This window comes from Panthera pardus, unplaced genomic scaffold (genome assembly GCF_024362965.1).
Source record: "Panthera pardus isolate Hobbes unplaced genomic scaffold, ASM2436296v1 HiC_scaffold_16, whole genome shotgun sequence".
Lineage (NCBI taxonomy): Eukaryota > Metazoa > Chordata > Mammalia > Carnivora > Felidae > Panthera > Panthera pardus.
The window spans coordinates 2,613,835-2,626,869 of NW_026526721.1; the positions used below are offsets into that span (position 1 = coordinate 2,613,835).

At 62.0% G+C, this 13,035-nt stretch overlaps 1 protein-coding gene across 1 annotated transcript in view; it reads right to left on the reverse strand.

Moving 5' to 3' along the window:
- Window positions 1-13,035, reverse strand: part of PDXK (pyridoxal kinase) — a 30,415-nt gene that overhangs the window by 14,694 nt on the left and 2,686 nt on the right. The window contains exons 2-3 of the mRNA XM_019432627.2: window positions 4,664-4,718; window positions 34-138 (exon numbers count right to left, since the gene is read on the reverse strand). Of these exons, the coding sequence (XP_019288172.1) occupies window positions 34-138; window positions 4,664-4,718 (160 nt within the window). The remainder of the gene's footprint in view (window positions 1-33; window positions 139-4,663; window positions 4,719-13,035) is intronic.

A 13,035-nucleotide genomic window follows, 5' to 3' on the forward strand; every position in this document is an offset into this window, starting at 1 on the left:
CGGGTCCAGCACCCAGCTCCCCCGGACACTTACCCGTGAGCACATAGTCATATTTATTCACGCTGTTCAGCTTCAGGCCTTCGTACAGCTCCTGGAGTTCATTGGAGTTCAGCACTTGACCTTTCCAGTGTGGGTAGCCTGGGGGGGAGAGCAGGACAGTCGGGGCCTCGACACCAGGGCACACGCGTGAAACACGGCCTTCCCCGACGGCCGGCCGCGGCCCAGACACTCACTCGCTCACCGGCCCTCGATGGTGCCGTGCTTTGGTGGGTCCCCTGGACACCGTGCACCTCAAAGCCCCCCCGCAAACACCGCCGGCTCTCGTGCTGCCCGGCTCCAGGCCCCCTCCCGCTGCCAGCCCCTCCGGAGTCAACCCAACGCAGCGAGGCCGGTCAGCTCTCCACGCTGGCCCGAGCAGCCTGTGTCGAGCGGACACGCAGACACGGCGCACGGCTGCGCACCTTCTCCCGGGGGCGCCCCTGCCCCGGGCCACGGTGGCTGGCTCCGCCAGCCTCCCCCGTGCGCGTTTCCCCCATCCAGGCCGCGTCACGTCCTGCCAATCCAGCCCTACAAGACTGAGGCGGCCACCAAGGCCAGCCCCAGGTCAAGGCGTGACCAAGAGCCAAACGTGAACTAGGAGGAGGCTCCGACGCGGGCTCTCGGCCCTAACGGGTGCCCCGGGTGAAGTGCTCGCCCCAGGCTCGTCAGCAGGCAGGACTGCCGGCCTCCTAGGGGACCGTCCCGCCATGCGGGAGGACCCCTGCCCACCGTGGACCCCCTGACGCTGACCCATGAAAACCTGGTCCTGGCGGCTCTGGACTGTGTTCCTGGTGCCCGGCTTCTCCCCACGGGCCTTTACCCTGGGCTGTGTTAGCTCTTTGTGCTGAGTCCTGGGAGGTCCCCTGGCACACGGGGTCCATCCCTAAGCCCTAGGAATGAGCCTCCGACCCCTTGGGCTCCAAGGCATCCCTCCCCCAAAGCACACCCACCTTTTGTGGGTCACCTCCACGCTTCCCATCCCCAGTGGGGTCTCTGACGTTAGCAGCACCCACACCCCTGGCGGCTTGTCTGAAATGCAGATTCTCAGGCCCTGCCCAGCCCGTGAGTCACAGTGTTTGGGGGCGGGCCCAGCACTCGGTTTCAGCAAGGCCTCAGGAGGTTCTTACGCACATACGCATCTGAGGGGCACAGACCCAGGGCAGGGGGTCCACAAACGAGGGCCCGTGGGCCAAGTCTGGCCCGCTGCACGCCTCTGCACAGCCAGGTTTCGAATTTTTATTTTTATTTTTTTTTAATTTTTTTTTAACGTTTATTCATTTTTGAGACAGAGAGAGACAGAGTATGAACGGGGGAGGGGCAGAGAGAGAGGGAGACACAGAATCGGAAGCAGGCTCCAGGCTCCGAGCTGTCGGCACAGAGCCCGACGCGGGGCTCGAACTCACGGACCGCGAGATCACGACCCGAGCCGAAGTCGGACGCCCAACCGACTGAGTCACCCAGGCGCCCCGGTTTTGCATTTTTAAATGGTTGGGGCAAAGAGAGGAGGGACACGTTATGACCTGTGAAAATTGCATGAAATCCCATTTTCCGTGTCCACGAAGGAAGCCGAAGTTTTGCTGAAGCTCAGCCGCGCCCAGCCCTGCACATGGGGTCCCTCGCGGCTCTCACGCTACGAGGACGCCGAGGCTGCAGAGCCTCCATTATTCACTATCTGCCCGTAACGGGGTAAGTGTGCCAGCCCTGCTCACCCAGGACGGGGGGTCTGTGGCCTCCATGTTAAGAGTCATCTCTGAGTCGAACCATAACGAGCTCTGTTGAAGAAAAACAGGCCCGAAATGGGGTGTCTTCCATTAACGCCCCACGTCAGTACACCAAGACCTAATACCTCACTGCACCTTCCACACTGGAGTGGAGCCTTTAGCCGGCCAGCGTGGAATTTCCTGGCCAATATTGGGAAACTTACCGATGGACCCATTCCGTTCCCCTCGGAAGGGCAACCTTGCCTAAACCCAAGGCATTCGCTGCTGATAAATTCCTCTCTCTCTTTTTTTAATGCTCTCTGTCTTTAAAAACCTTTTTTTCTCCTTCAGCTTGGCAGAGCCCCCTCTACTTTCCAGACGGGATGCCGCCCAATTCACGAGTCATTTAACAAAACCAAGTAGGCCTTCCAGTTTACTCAGTTGAATTTCGTTTTTTTAACAGATCCCGCGTCACACCCACCAGGACCGTTAGGATGAGAAAAGCAGACGCATCAGACGACACGTGCTGATGAGCATGCGAAGAAAGGGGAGCCCTCCCACCCCGCTGGCAGGGACAGGACGGCGCAGCCACCGTGGAAAACAGACTGGTGGCCGTTCACGTGGTCAGAGTTACCCTCCGATCAAGCGATTGTGCCTCTGGGGGTATCTATCCGGGAAAAACGGGAAGATGGTCCCCAGATGTACGTGCAGACGGACGCTCACAGCCTCAACCTTCGTGACAGCCACGACTCACAAACCCGCGTCCATCAGTGAACGGACACACGAGCGAGGCGTGGTGTATCCCTACGCCAGCCTTAAAGTGGGGCACGGACACCTGTCACTGCACGGACGAGCCTGGAGAACACGAACAGTCGCCTACCCCAGGGTTCCACGTGTAGGAGACCTCCAGAAGGGGCACACCCACAGACAGAAAGTGGGACAGCGGTCCAGCCGCCAGGAGGAGGGGGCAAGGGTGAGGGACAGGTATGGCTCCCGCTGGAGCGGAGCAAACCTCTGGGAGTGTGCTTGTATTCAGCGAGCGATACACGTAAATAGGTGACCTGATTCCACGGCACGTAAATACCGGACAGAGACGTTATTTAAGAAAGGAAGAGCTTTCTGGGGCCGCCTGTGCGGCTCAGTCGGTTAAGCATCCAACTCTTTAGTTTGGCTCGGTCGTGATCCCAGGGTCGACGGGATCAAGCCCTGCACTGGGCTCCCAGCTGAACGTGCAGCCTGCTTGGGATTCTCTCTCTGCCCCTCCCCTGCTCACTCACACGCTCTCTCTTGCTCAAAAAAAAAAAAAAAAAAAAGAAAGAAAAAAAAGAGAGAGAGAAAGAGAAACACTTTGAAAAGAGGTGAAAACAAAAAACGAAAAACACCCCAAGTACTTCCGGGTACAAAGCCGAGGACTGAACCCACGACAGCCCCGTGTGTCCAAGTACGGGGTGTTCCGAGTCACTCCCAGGCCCCGGGGGTCCCCTCGCCAGGCAGGCGCCGCACGGCGTCTGGAGGCTGGGGCGGGGGCCCTGCCACGGACCACAGGAGGTGCAGCCCCCCCATCCCTCTCCTGGCCCGACCACACCGCGCAGCGGCGTGGGCTCCCAGCACTCCAGGGTCTGGCCTCCATCTGCCCCTCAGTCTTGGACCCCTCGGGATGGGCAGTCCGCCAGCACCTGAAGAGTTGTATGGGGGCCCAGAAGGCAGCCACTGGCCACGGAGGCCCCAGAAGCCCCCTCCCCTCTGCCGGGGTCTGGGCAAAGGGCGGAAGTTTCTGAGCCAGGTCTGTGCTTATGTTGAACTAATGCTGCTTATGTCACAATGCTACGTGCAGCAAGAAATTCAATTCCAACGTTCAGTGTCCAAGGCGGTTGGCTCGTTTACTTAAACAAACAAACAAAAGGGAAGGTGGTTACAATGGCCAATAAAGCACGTGGGATTCAGGGAAGTTCACTGAGTCGACTTAAATGTTTTGGAGGCTTCTCCAAATCCACAGGACCCAGAATGGTCAGCAAAGCCGCAACGGAAGGGCTGTCCATAAGAACCCCAGGCTCCTTCCGAATCCTGAACGTCATTTTTCCCCTCGATATGTGACTCATGATACCCCACCCCTTCCAAGAAAAGCCACACCAGGAGAATTGCAGGCAACCTTTCCTAAGAGCGTGGGCTGAGGCCCAGGCGCCCACCCGCATACCCTGCCGGCGCACTGCCAGGCTGCTTCTGGGACGTTCCGTACTCCTGAGCTTCCATCCGGGTTCAGAGTAACTTCAGAAGAGGCGACACCGGGATGTTTCCAGGAAGGGAGTGGCCTCGTTCCCCGGCTGCGACGGCACTGTGGGGTCACAGGACAGGCCCTCCCCCCTCACGGAGCCAGGGAAGTGGGGAGTGGGTTCAGGAAGCCTTTCTGAGGGCCGCGACCCTCGCGTGCCCTTGAATCGGCGATTCTGCTTCAAGGCCTCTGTGCACAAGTCCTTGGGGTCCCCTCTGTGCTGACACAGACGACACACGGGCCCCCGAGGCGTGGGTTCGTAACAGAGAAAATCAGGATCTACCTACGCACCCACAGGCGGCACGCGCACACGCAGGGCCCCGCTCGCGGCCCGCGGCGTCACATCACCGGAAGAGGGCAGGGCCCCGAAGCAGGTGCCAGGATCCCAACCTCGTCTCAGAGGAGACCGAGGGGCTGAGCGGCTACACCAGCCCGCCCCAGGTCCCGGGTGGCTCGGCTGCACGCAGCCGGGCCGAGGTTCTAATGGTGTCCACGCCCGGACAGGCCAACCCAGCCCCTCCGACCCTCACGTGCTGGGCGGCCCCTCCGGCTCCAGCCACCAACCATCAGATGAGGGGTGGGGGCCCCTGATCTCTGAAGGCCACGTCTCATGCCCGCACGCCCTCTGCGGCGACTGCTGGGGCCGACGCCTTACCTGTGTGGTTTGAAAACTGGACGGAGTTCAACGCGTCAATCTCGAATCCCAAAACCTGCAAGACAGAGAAGGCCCAGGTGTGAGAGAGCCAGGACCCCGGGGGCGGGCGGCAGTGCCTCCCTGAGTGGGGCTCCACGCCCACACTTTGGTGCCGCGCGTGTCTGGTGAGGGGCTTCGTCTGGAAGTATGTCGGCAGCAAGCAGCCCGGAGAGCCGAGCCTCTGAGCCACTGCCCACCCGTGGGAACTCACTTCTGGAAATCCCGCCAAGCAAAAATGCTTGAAAGTGCGCGGCGACAAGGCGTCCGTCCGTTCAGACGCTGAAAGAGAGCGGTGAGGCCGTGCCGGTTTCCAGAACGTGGGTCTGAAGCCCCGACCCCTCTGGGGAGGCAGGGCCTAGGGGCTCCCCACCGGACGGCACAGCCGGCCGGCCCCTCCCCCCGAGCCTCCACTGAAGTATCAGCCCCGCCCGCTCGCTGCAAGCGGGGAGCCCACCGCAGAGCCACGCTGGCCTGGGGTCGTGTGGCCACCCTGTGGCCGCGACACGGTTTCGTCGCGCACCTCTCAGCACAGAGAGTCCCAGGTGCCACTGAGCCAGGGACCAAGTTTATAAAGAACAGGAGCTCCTTTTTCAATGAAGGGGAAGAAAGCTTCTACCTAAAATAGCCCAGGGGCGCCTGGGTGGCTCAGTCGGTTAGGTGTCGGGACTCTTGATTTTGGCTCAGGTCATGAGTCAGGCTCTGGGATCAGGCAAGATAAGCAAACGTTAAAAAGAAATTAAAAATGAAATCAGATGGCCGAGGTCTACACCAGCCGGCGTGGACAGCTGTTTGCCTGTGGAACAGCAAATCCCAGGGGGATCTTTCCTTCCGCTCATCTTTCTCGTTTTTCCTCATGTAACAGGTAGGCGAGATTCACTCAGGCAACATGACCTACAGAACACGGCAGAGCCCTCCGGAGACGAGCCACATTCTCGGCGGGGCCCTGCCCACGCCCCTTGGAGGTCAGAGGTGGCAGGCATCGGGACACTTCCCTGCCCATCCCTCAGCCTTCGTGTCCTCCCCTGACCCTGGGTCCCTGCCAGGCCCCACGGGCCACCTCCACCTGTCCTTCCGGGCTGGCCCTGGCCGGCATCACCCCAGGCAGCGCAGGCCCACGGCCCTGCTACGTGGTCCTCGCCGTCTCTCGGAGCATCCTCGGGGTGGCTCTGCACAGCCGGCCGCCTGAGGAAACCTGCCCGGGGCCGCACAGAGGCCTCTGGCGCTCGGGGGGAGGGTACAGCCAGAACCGCCACCCGCCCCGCAAGGTGAGGCCCGAACGCCCCGAAGCAAGCCAAAGCCAAGTCGGTGTGAACAGCATGCCAGGGCCCGGCCAAGTCCTGTGGGGTGTTAACATCCCACAGACAACAGACGTCTGGCTCTTGGAGTCCCACTGACCTTTGGACCCTCTCCCTCCGCAGCCCCCGGAAAATGACAAAGAACAAAGGAGCTTTTTATGGCCCTGGTCCACAAGGCCGGGAAGAGGGCCCCAGTGGGTGAGACTCGGACGAACTTTGGGGACACAGAAACAGATACGCCACAGGGCACGGGGACACTAAAACCTCAGTTCCCACAGAGGGGCTGGGCCAGTGCCCCGTGGAATGTGGCTGAGGAGGAGGCAGCGAAAGGGATGGGGGGATGGAAGGCGAGGGGCGGGTGGGCAGGTGAGAGACAGAGGACAGGGACTGAGAGCAACGAGCACACAGTCCCCGGCCGTCCCTCTGTGTCCTACTCACCCGAACACCACTGACCACCCTTCAAGTCTCCCCTGCACGCTCAGAGATAGGCAGAAGTATGTGTGGGGGTCAGGAGTGGCTGCCTCCAGCAGCTGGGGGGGGGAGTGGGCACTGCTCACCCTTGCCGTGGCCCACCGGTGGCCTTCCCTCTGTGACGGTTCACTGTGCTATATACACTTAAGATTGACATCTAACAAGTCTCTCCAAAATAATTAAGCGGGTATTGCCCAAACTCAAAGAAATAAAATAAAAATCACCAGTCTTATTAAACCCAACAGTTAAAACGGGCCCTTTGCAAGTCTGCCTGCCAGATGCACGGCCTCCTGTTCCCAGATCCAGCTTGCGCGGCTTCAAATCCCTTAGAATTCTAATCAAGGCTCAAGAAACAGACTTGAAGCGGCCATGACACAAATCTGGAAACCCCTGCCAAAATATCCTGCTCCATTGCTTCCGGATGTATAGATAATTAATCCTTTGAAGCTGGCAAACTGATCCGGGAATGAAGTCCCTACTTGGTGCTTCTGAATGATAGTGAGCTCAGCCGCAGGCTGCCTGCTCCTCAAAGGCGGCAGTCGATGCGGCTTATTCCTCGGTGCACGTGCCGTGTGCAGGGCACGCACGACTGCGGGCGCTCCACTGTGCAGGCGCGGGCTGCCGCCCAGCCAGGGGACACCGAGGAGGCTCTGCCCTCACGCCCTCCACGGCCCCCCTCCTGGGGCACAGAGCACCTGCTGCCCCTCCCCACCCCCCCCACTGCTTGGGACCCAGTACCCCGCACCCCTCCCAGTTCCTTGCTGGCCCACAGCTGCTAAGGCAGGTGCCGGGGGGGGGGGGGGGGGGGGGCGGTCCGCAGGTTCCTCCTCAAGGGCGTGGCTCCGACCCAGGATTTCGGAAAGCAGGAAGCCTTTGCAAACCAACCTTGCCTAAGCCAAAACAGCAGCGGAAAGCGGGTGCTCCCCTGCTTCCCACAGGTTCACGCTGCTCCACTCTGCAAGGAACTGCATTAGTACGGTAACTGTTTTCTCGCAACAGCAAAACTCCTCTCCGGTTTCCTCCGTTAGCACAAACGGGTACTAGCGAAAGTCTTGAGTAAAAGCGAAGTGGTTAACGTGAGCTTCTGGAAAGCAGGGGACACCGGTACCTGGGTAACACCGAATGAATTCTCTGTAGAAATAACTGCTCTGGCCCCCATTTCTGGACTGGACCCCGCTGGTCACACCTCGCCTCCCCCTACCCCCCGCCGAGGGAGCCGGACACACGCTGACCCTTGGTCTGGGACTCAGTGCAGTGTTCAGGACGCACATCGTGGGCAGCTGGGTTCTCCCCAGCCACGCTCACCTCCCGCTCAGCATGTGGCACACGTCCAAATTCCCATCCCTTGACAGGCCGTGCACAAGTCACATTACCTGGGAAGAAACCCTCGAGTTGCACGGACACGACCTCCCCGTACCGGGCTAACTTCCGGGACAGTACCGGTGGTCTGTGTATTCTTGTGGGTGACAATCATGTCGTTCTACAGTGAACCTTGGAGCCCACGGGGCCCCAGAAGCCCTCGCTCACCCTGCGCCACCGTGTCCGAGTGCAGGTGGCTCCCGGGAGGGGGTCTCTCTCCCACGGTCACCGTCTTGTGGCACAAGGGATCCTACCCAGCCGAGTCCACTCTTGTTACAGGCGTGCGTTAGAAGCAGGTGTCTGGGCTGAGCTCCGAAAGGGGGGCCGGCACCCTGAATGAGGGAAGGACTCAGCAGCAATGCGGTTGTGCAAGACCGTCTCGCACGGAGCCACTGCAGCTGTTACTAAAACACGCTTACGTAGGAAAACCAGAGCCACCAGCCAGCCTGGCCTCACCACCCCCCGGGGACTTCCCTACATTCTACCTTCAGCAATGCTCCCTACCGATGGCTCTGGCAGAATCCCACGTAATGGAGGCCACGGCGTGCGCACCTCTTCCACCCACGCTGGAAGTGTGCGGTCACCACGGAAACGGGCACACACAGGAACCGGCCTCCCCCGCCCCCGGGTCGCTTTTGCAACATCTACCGGCACGGCTGCAGCACACGGTGAAAGATGCAAAAGACACCGTGACAACAAGAGGGAGAAAGGACGCTCAGCCCAGGGAGGACGGCTGAAGCGAGGCCTCGCCACGGGAGGGGGGACCACCACCTCCACCGACTCTCACCGGCACGCACAGGGACAGAGTCCCCTCTCCCCAGCCCCGCCAGGCTGGCGGCCACCGGCCTCCAGTGTGCCCGCATCTCCGCGGACAGCCCCGTGCAGGCGTGTTTGGCCGTCCTCACTACCACCCCCGCGACTCTCCGTTGTCCCCACCCCCCGGCCCCCAGGCATACCCACGAAACCCCAACCTATGGGGGCCTGCCCCTGCCCACGGAATGAGGTCGGGACCCCCGGGCTGCGTGTCCCAACATTCCACCAATTCCACATTGTGGCCACAGAGCTGCTGACCACTTTCTGACCCCCACAAAACCTCTGAAACCTCTATGCCTGCGAGCAAAACTCCTGAATGCAGAACATCAGGACCTTGTTGCAAACCTTGTCTTCTCGGCCTCTGCCGCGGCGCCGGGACTCGGCGGGGTTTCTGGGCCCTGGGACTCCCCCCACCAACCGTGAGCCCCTAGGACGCGCCCACCACCCTGTGCACCTCTGAATGGAGGCTGGTGCGGCCAAAGCCCGGCCCCGGGCTACATGAGGAGAGCCACACCCATTTCAGAAAACACGAGGAGCCTTGGCAAGAAGTCCCACGACAAAGCACGCCCCTCTCCCCAGCGAGCCCCTGCCCCTCCACGAGGCTGCGGAGGAAAACGCGGCTGCTCGATGACCACGGAAGCACAACCAAGCCCAGGCGACAAGAGTCTCAGGATGGAGAGGACCGCTGAGGTTCACGGGCAGCCCAAACCGGAGGCGCTTCTGACAAGGTCCCAGCATTGGACGCACTGCCGGTGGGAGCGGCCGCTCGACCTGCCGGGGGACGGGGGGTGCAGACGTGTGCATGGCGTACAGGAAGCACCCCACCTCCTGCCAAGAGAAGGGCGGTCAAAACGAGCCCAGGTGGGAGGGGCAGCTTGGAGATGGCTCCCGCTTTCCGTGCCTCTCTGCGCGGTCTGTGCGCTCAGTGTGCGGGATGGGGGAGGGGTGGTGCACACGACACCTGCGGTGACTATGGCGGGAGGGGGCTTTCAAACACTTAGTCACAGCCATCCAGCCGCCAAGAACGAGCGAGGACAGCAGGGACGCCGGCACGCACTCCAGTTCGGTGGTCTGACTCCCACGGCTGTCATCTCCCGCCCCACGCAGACCTGTGGCCTTTCCCGAAGGAGGGAGGAGGGGCCTTGGGCGGGTGACGCATGTTCTCCGAGGCCAGATCCCCCTCACTGCTGCAATCATCACCCACTCTGCTGACAGCCAGCAAGACACGGTCGTTAACTCAGCAGCTGGGCGGGCAGCCCGCCCTCGCGGGGAACAGCAGGAGAGGGGAAGCTCTGGAACATTCCAGCGCAGCTCCCCCACCCTGTCTGGACCACCCGGGCTCCTCTGCGGGAGAGGCTCGTGTTGGGCAGGGAGGGGTCACAGTCGCCAAGAACCCTCACTATGGCTTGTTCTGCAAGACCGTGAGTTGCTTCCACAGGAAATCAGGATTAGGAAAGAGGACGCAAGATGTCAAGGGACTGCTGGCATCCTCGGGGCTCGGTGCCCAGTGTCCTGCCCACCGCCTATGACCGGTCAGCTCTACCCACGTCCCCTGTTCCCTGACCTCCAACGGGAACCTCTGCTGGAAACAGCCCCGCATCCCCGAAGGAGCCTGTAGCTCGCTTTTGGTCCCAAGGCCACCTCGGCCCGTGCGTGTGCACCCCTGCCTCAGCCGTCACCACCCTGGACCCCAGCGACCCTGGCCCTGCTCCCGGGACAGCCTACTCCCCAACTTCCAGGCTCGAAGTGCTCAGTGGCAGGACCCTGGCTCCCTGCCAGGCCCCGCCCAGGGGCCATACAGTAGCAAGGGGGCTGGGATGCACTGCAGAGCCCTAGGAGAAGGGGGTCTCAGCCCAAGACCCGGCAGCACCTGGATATGCACGGGGAACAGGGCACTGCCCCCCTCGGCCCTGCAGGATTCTACCGGGGCCCCACACCGGCTTCCTCTCTCCTTGACAAACTCCATTTGTTCTGTTCCTTGGTGTCACTCTTCCAGGTCACTCTGTGAGCAGAACTGGCTGGTTCTACATCAAAAGCTCCACGCAGGCATATGCAGCAGGGGACGACCAAGCCCATGAGCCACAAGGCCAACGGCTCCCGCGTCACATAAGCGCCCTGCTCACAGACGCACCCTCGCCCTTCCAGAGAGCACGGTGCCACCCCAGGCCCCCGGGGGGAGCACTTAAACAGAAGAGAGGGCCCCACTCGGAGCACGGCAACAACACGCAACACCCGTACACGCACGCACGCACACAGTGAGCAAAAGGTCAGCGAACAGGACCCAGCAAGCTCTTGCTTTCTCCATGACAGGCACAGAGGCACGACAGAGGGGGCGCCTCCGTGGCTCGGTGGGTTAAGCGTCCGACTTCGGCTCAGGTCATGATCTTGTGGTTTGTGAGTTCGAGCCCCGCGTTAGGCTCTGTGCTGATGGCTCAAAAAGCCTGGATGGAACCTGCTTCGGATTCCGTGTCTCCCTCTCTCTCTGCCCCTCCCATCCTCATGTGCATGCTCTGTCTTAAAAATAAACGCTAAAAAAATTTTTTAAAAGGGGCACCTGGGTGGCTCAGTCAGTTAAGCGTCTGACTCTTACTTCTCCACCGGCCGCCAGACACATCCCAGGTCTGCTTCTGCACCGACGGGCCCGGAGAGTCAAAGAACGAGGCTGCTTTCTGCGGCAGGCCCCGCAGGCAGCCATCTCCCCAGGATCTGCCAGGACCCCCAGGGCCCTGCCATCCCGGCTCAGCAGCGACACGGTGTTTAAACGGGTTCTGAGCGAAGGCCCAAGTCACATACTCTAAGCTGCTGGAATTCAGGAATCTCACGTCTCCCTGCCACCGGGACCCTTCAGGGCCGCACCTCTCCACGGTGACCCTCCGGTGCTACTCCCCCTCCCAGGACAGAGGTCACATGTGTCTGATGCAAGCTCCTCTCCGGGAGCCTGCAGAGGGCACGCGGCCCTGCCGACACCTTGATATCAGCTTCTGGCCCCCAGCACCGCGAGGGAGTAAATCTCTGTGGTTTCAACCCCCCGGCTTGCAGCACGAGGGAGAGCGACCCCAGGACAGGCACACGCCACCCTAAGCCTCGGGACCTGCTGGACCTTCAACACAGCGGCACGGAAGCGGGCTGCGGGGCTGCCTGGGGGATCCCAGGGTCCCCCCTCCCCCAGGGGGTGACGCAGACGCGGGGGGAGTCGCTGCCGAACGGACACGCGCACACACAGACGCCGTGGGGCTGGAAGCGACTGGACCTCCCAGCTTGGGGGAATTTTAAGTTTCCAACTTCCAAAAGGAGGCGACCCCAGCAGCGTCTGGTGCGTGAGGCGGCCAGCGGCAGGCTGCACACCGTCTCTCGTCACCACATCCTTCCCTTCGCTTTCCCACCCCTAAAACGGAAGGTCAGAGCAGGGGGAAGGCCCAGCCCCGCCCAGGGAGGCACCCCAGGCGCGCCCCTGGCCTGCGTGACCTTGACCTGGCGGCCCTCCCTCCGTGGATGGGGTCACGGAGTCCACGAGCCTGCCCCCGCTCCCCTCACTCTGCAAACATGGGGTCACCCCGCCTGACGCTCGACCTCCTCTGCGGCTGGTCACTAAAACGTACTTGGGACTCTGGCCTGGAAGCAAATCCAAAACCAGGGCCGGGTTCTGCCCCTTTCTCTCCCGTGCGACGCTTTCCTCTGCCTGGGGAAGGCGGCTGCAAGCGCGGGGCTCTGCGGACCCGGCAAAAAGCAGGCTGCGAACCGTGGCCCCTGACGCCCGGGGTTCGCAGGCTGGCGCCACCCTCGCCCCGGAGCGGCGGGAGCTCCCCGGGGACGCGCCCTCGCCATGCCAGCACCACGGGCCGAGCTCCGTCCGGGCGGTGCCCCCGGGAGCCCTGGCCCCATCTGACTGCCAAGAGGATTGCCCTCGCTTTGCTCGTGAGGGTTGGAGAGGCTCCACAGGCAGGGCCCGGTCCCTGAGCCTGAAGTCCAGGACAAAGGGACACCGCCGTCAGTCCCCACCGGGGTTTCTCCAGTCTCTCCAAACCCGTGGGGTCCAGCCAGAGTCCACCTCCTGCCACCCTCTGCGAGTTCTCCTCCCGTGAGAATAGCCGGGCGCTGTGTGACCCACCGCACCGGACTCTAGCTGTACGGCGTCGGCCAGAATTGAGCATCTACACCCCGTCCCCCCGCCCCGACTAAGCACAGCTCTGGGCGTTGCGGGACGCGTCCCCTCGGAGTCCCTGCTGGCATCTGCAAGTGTGTGGCTTCACGGCTATCCCAGGCTCTGCCCAACCCCGCCCGTGCTGTGCCAAGGCTGGTCCGGGGTCAGTCAGCAGGCCGTCCCACCCCTCCGTGCCCCAGCGGGGCGCAGAGGTGGGGGGTGGGAGGGCTGCAAGATGCCAGCGTGGGGCGCTG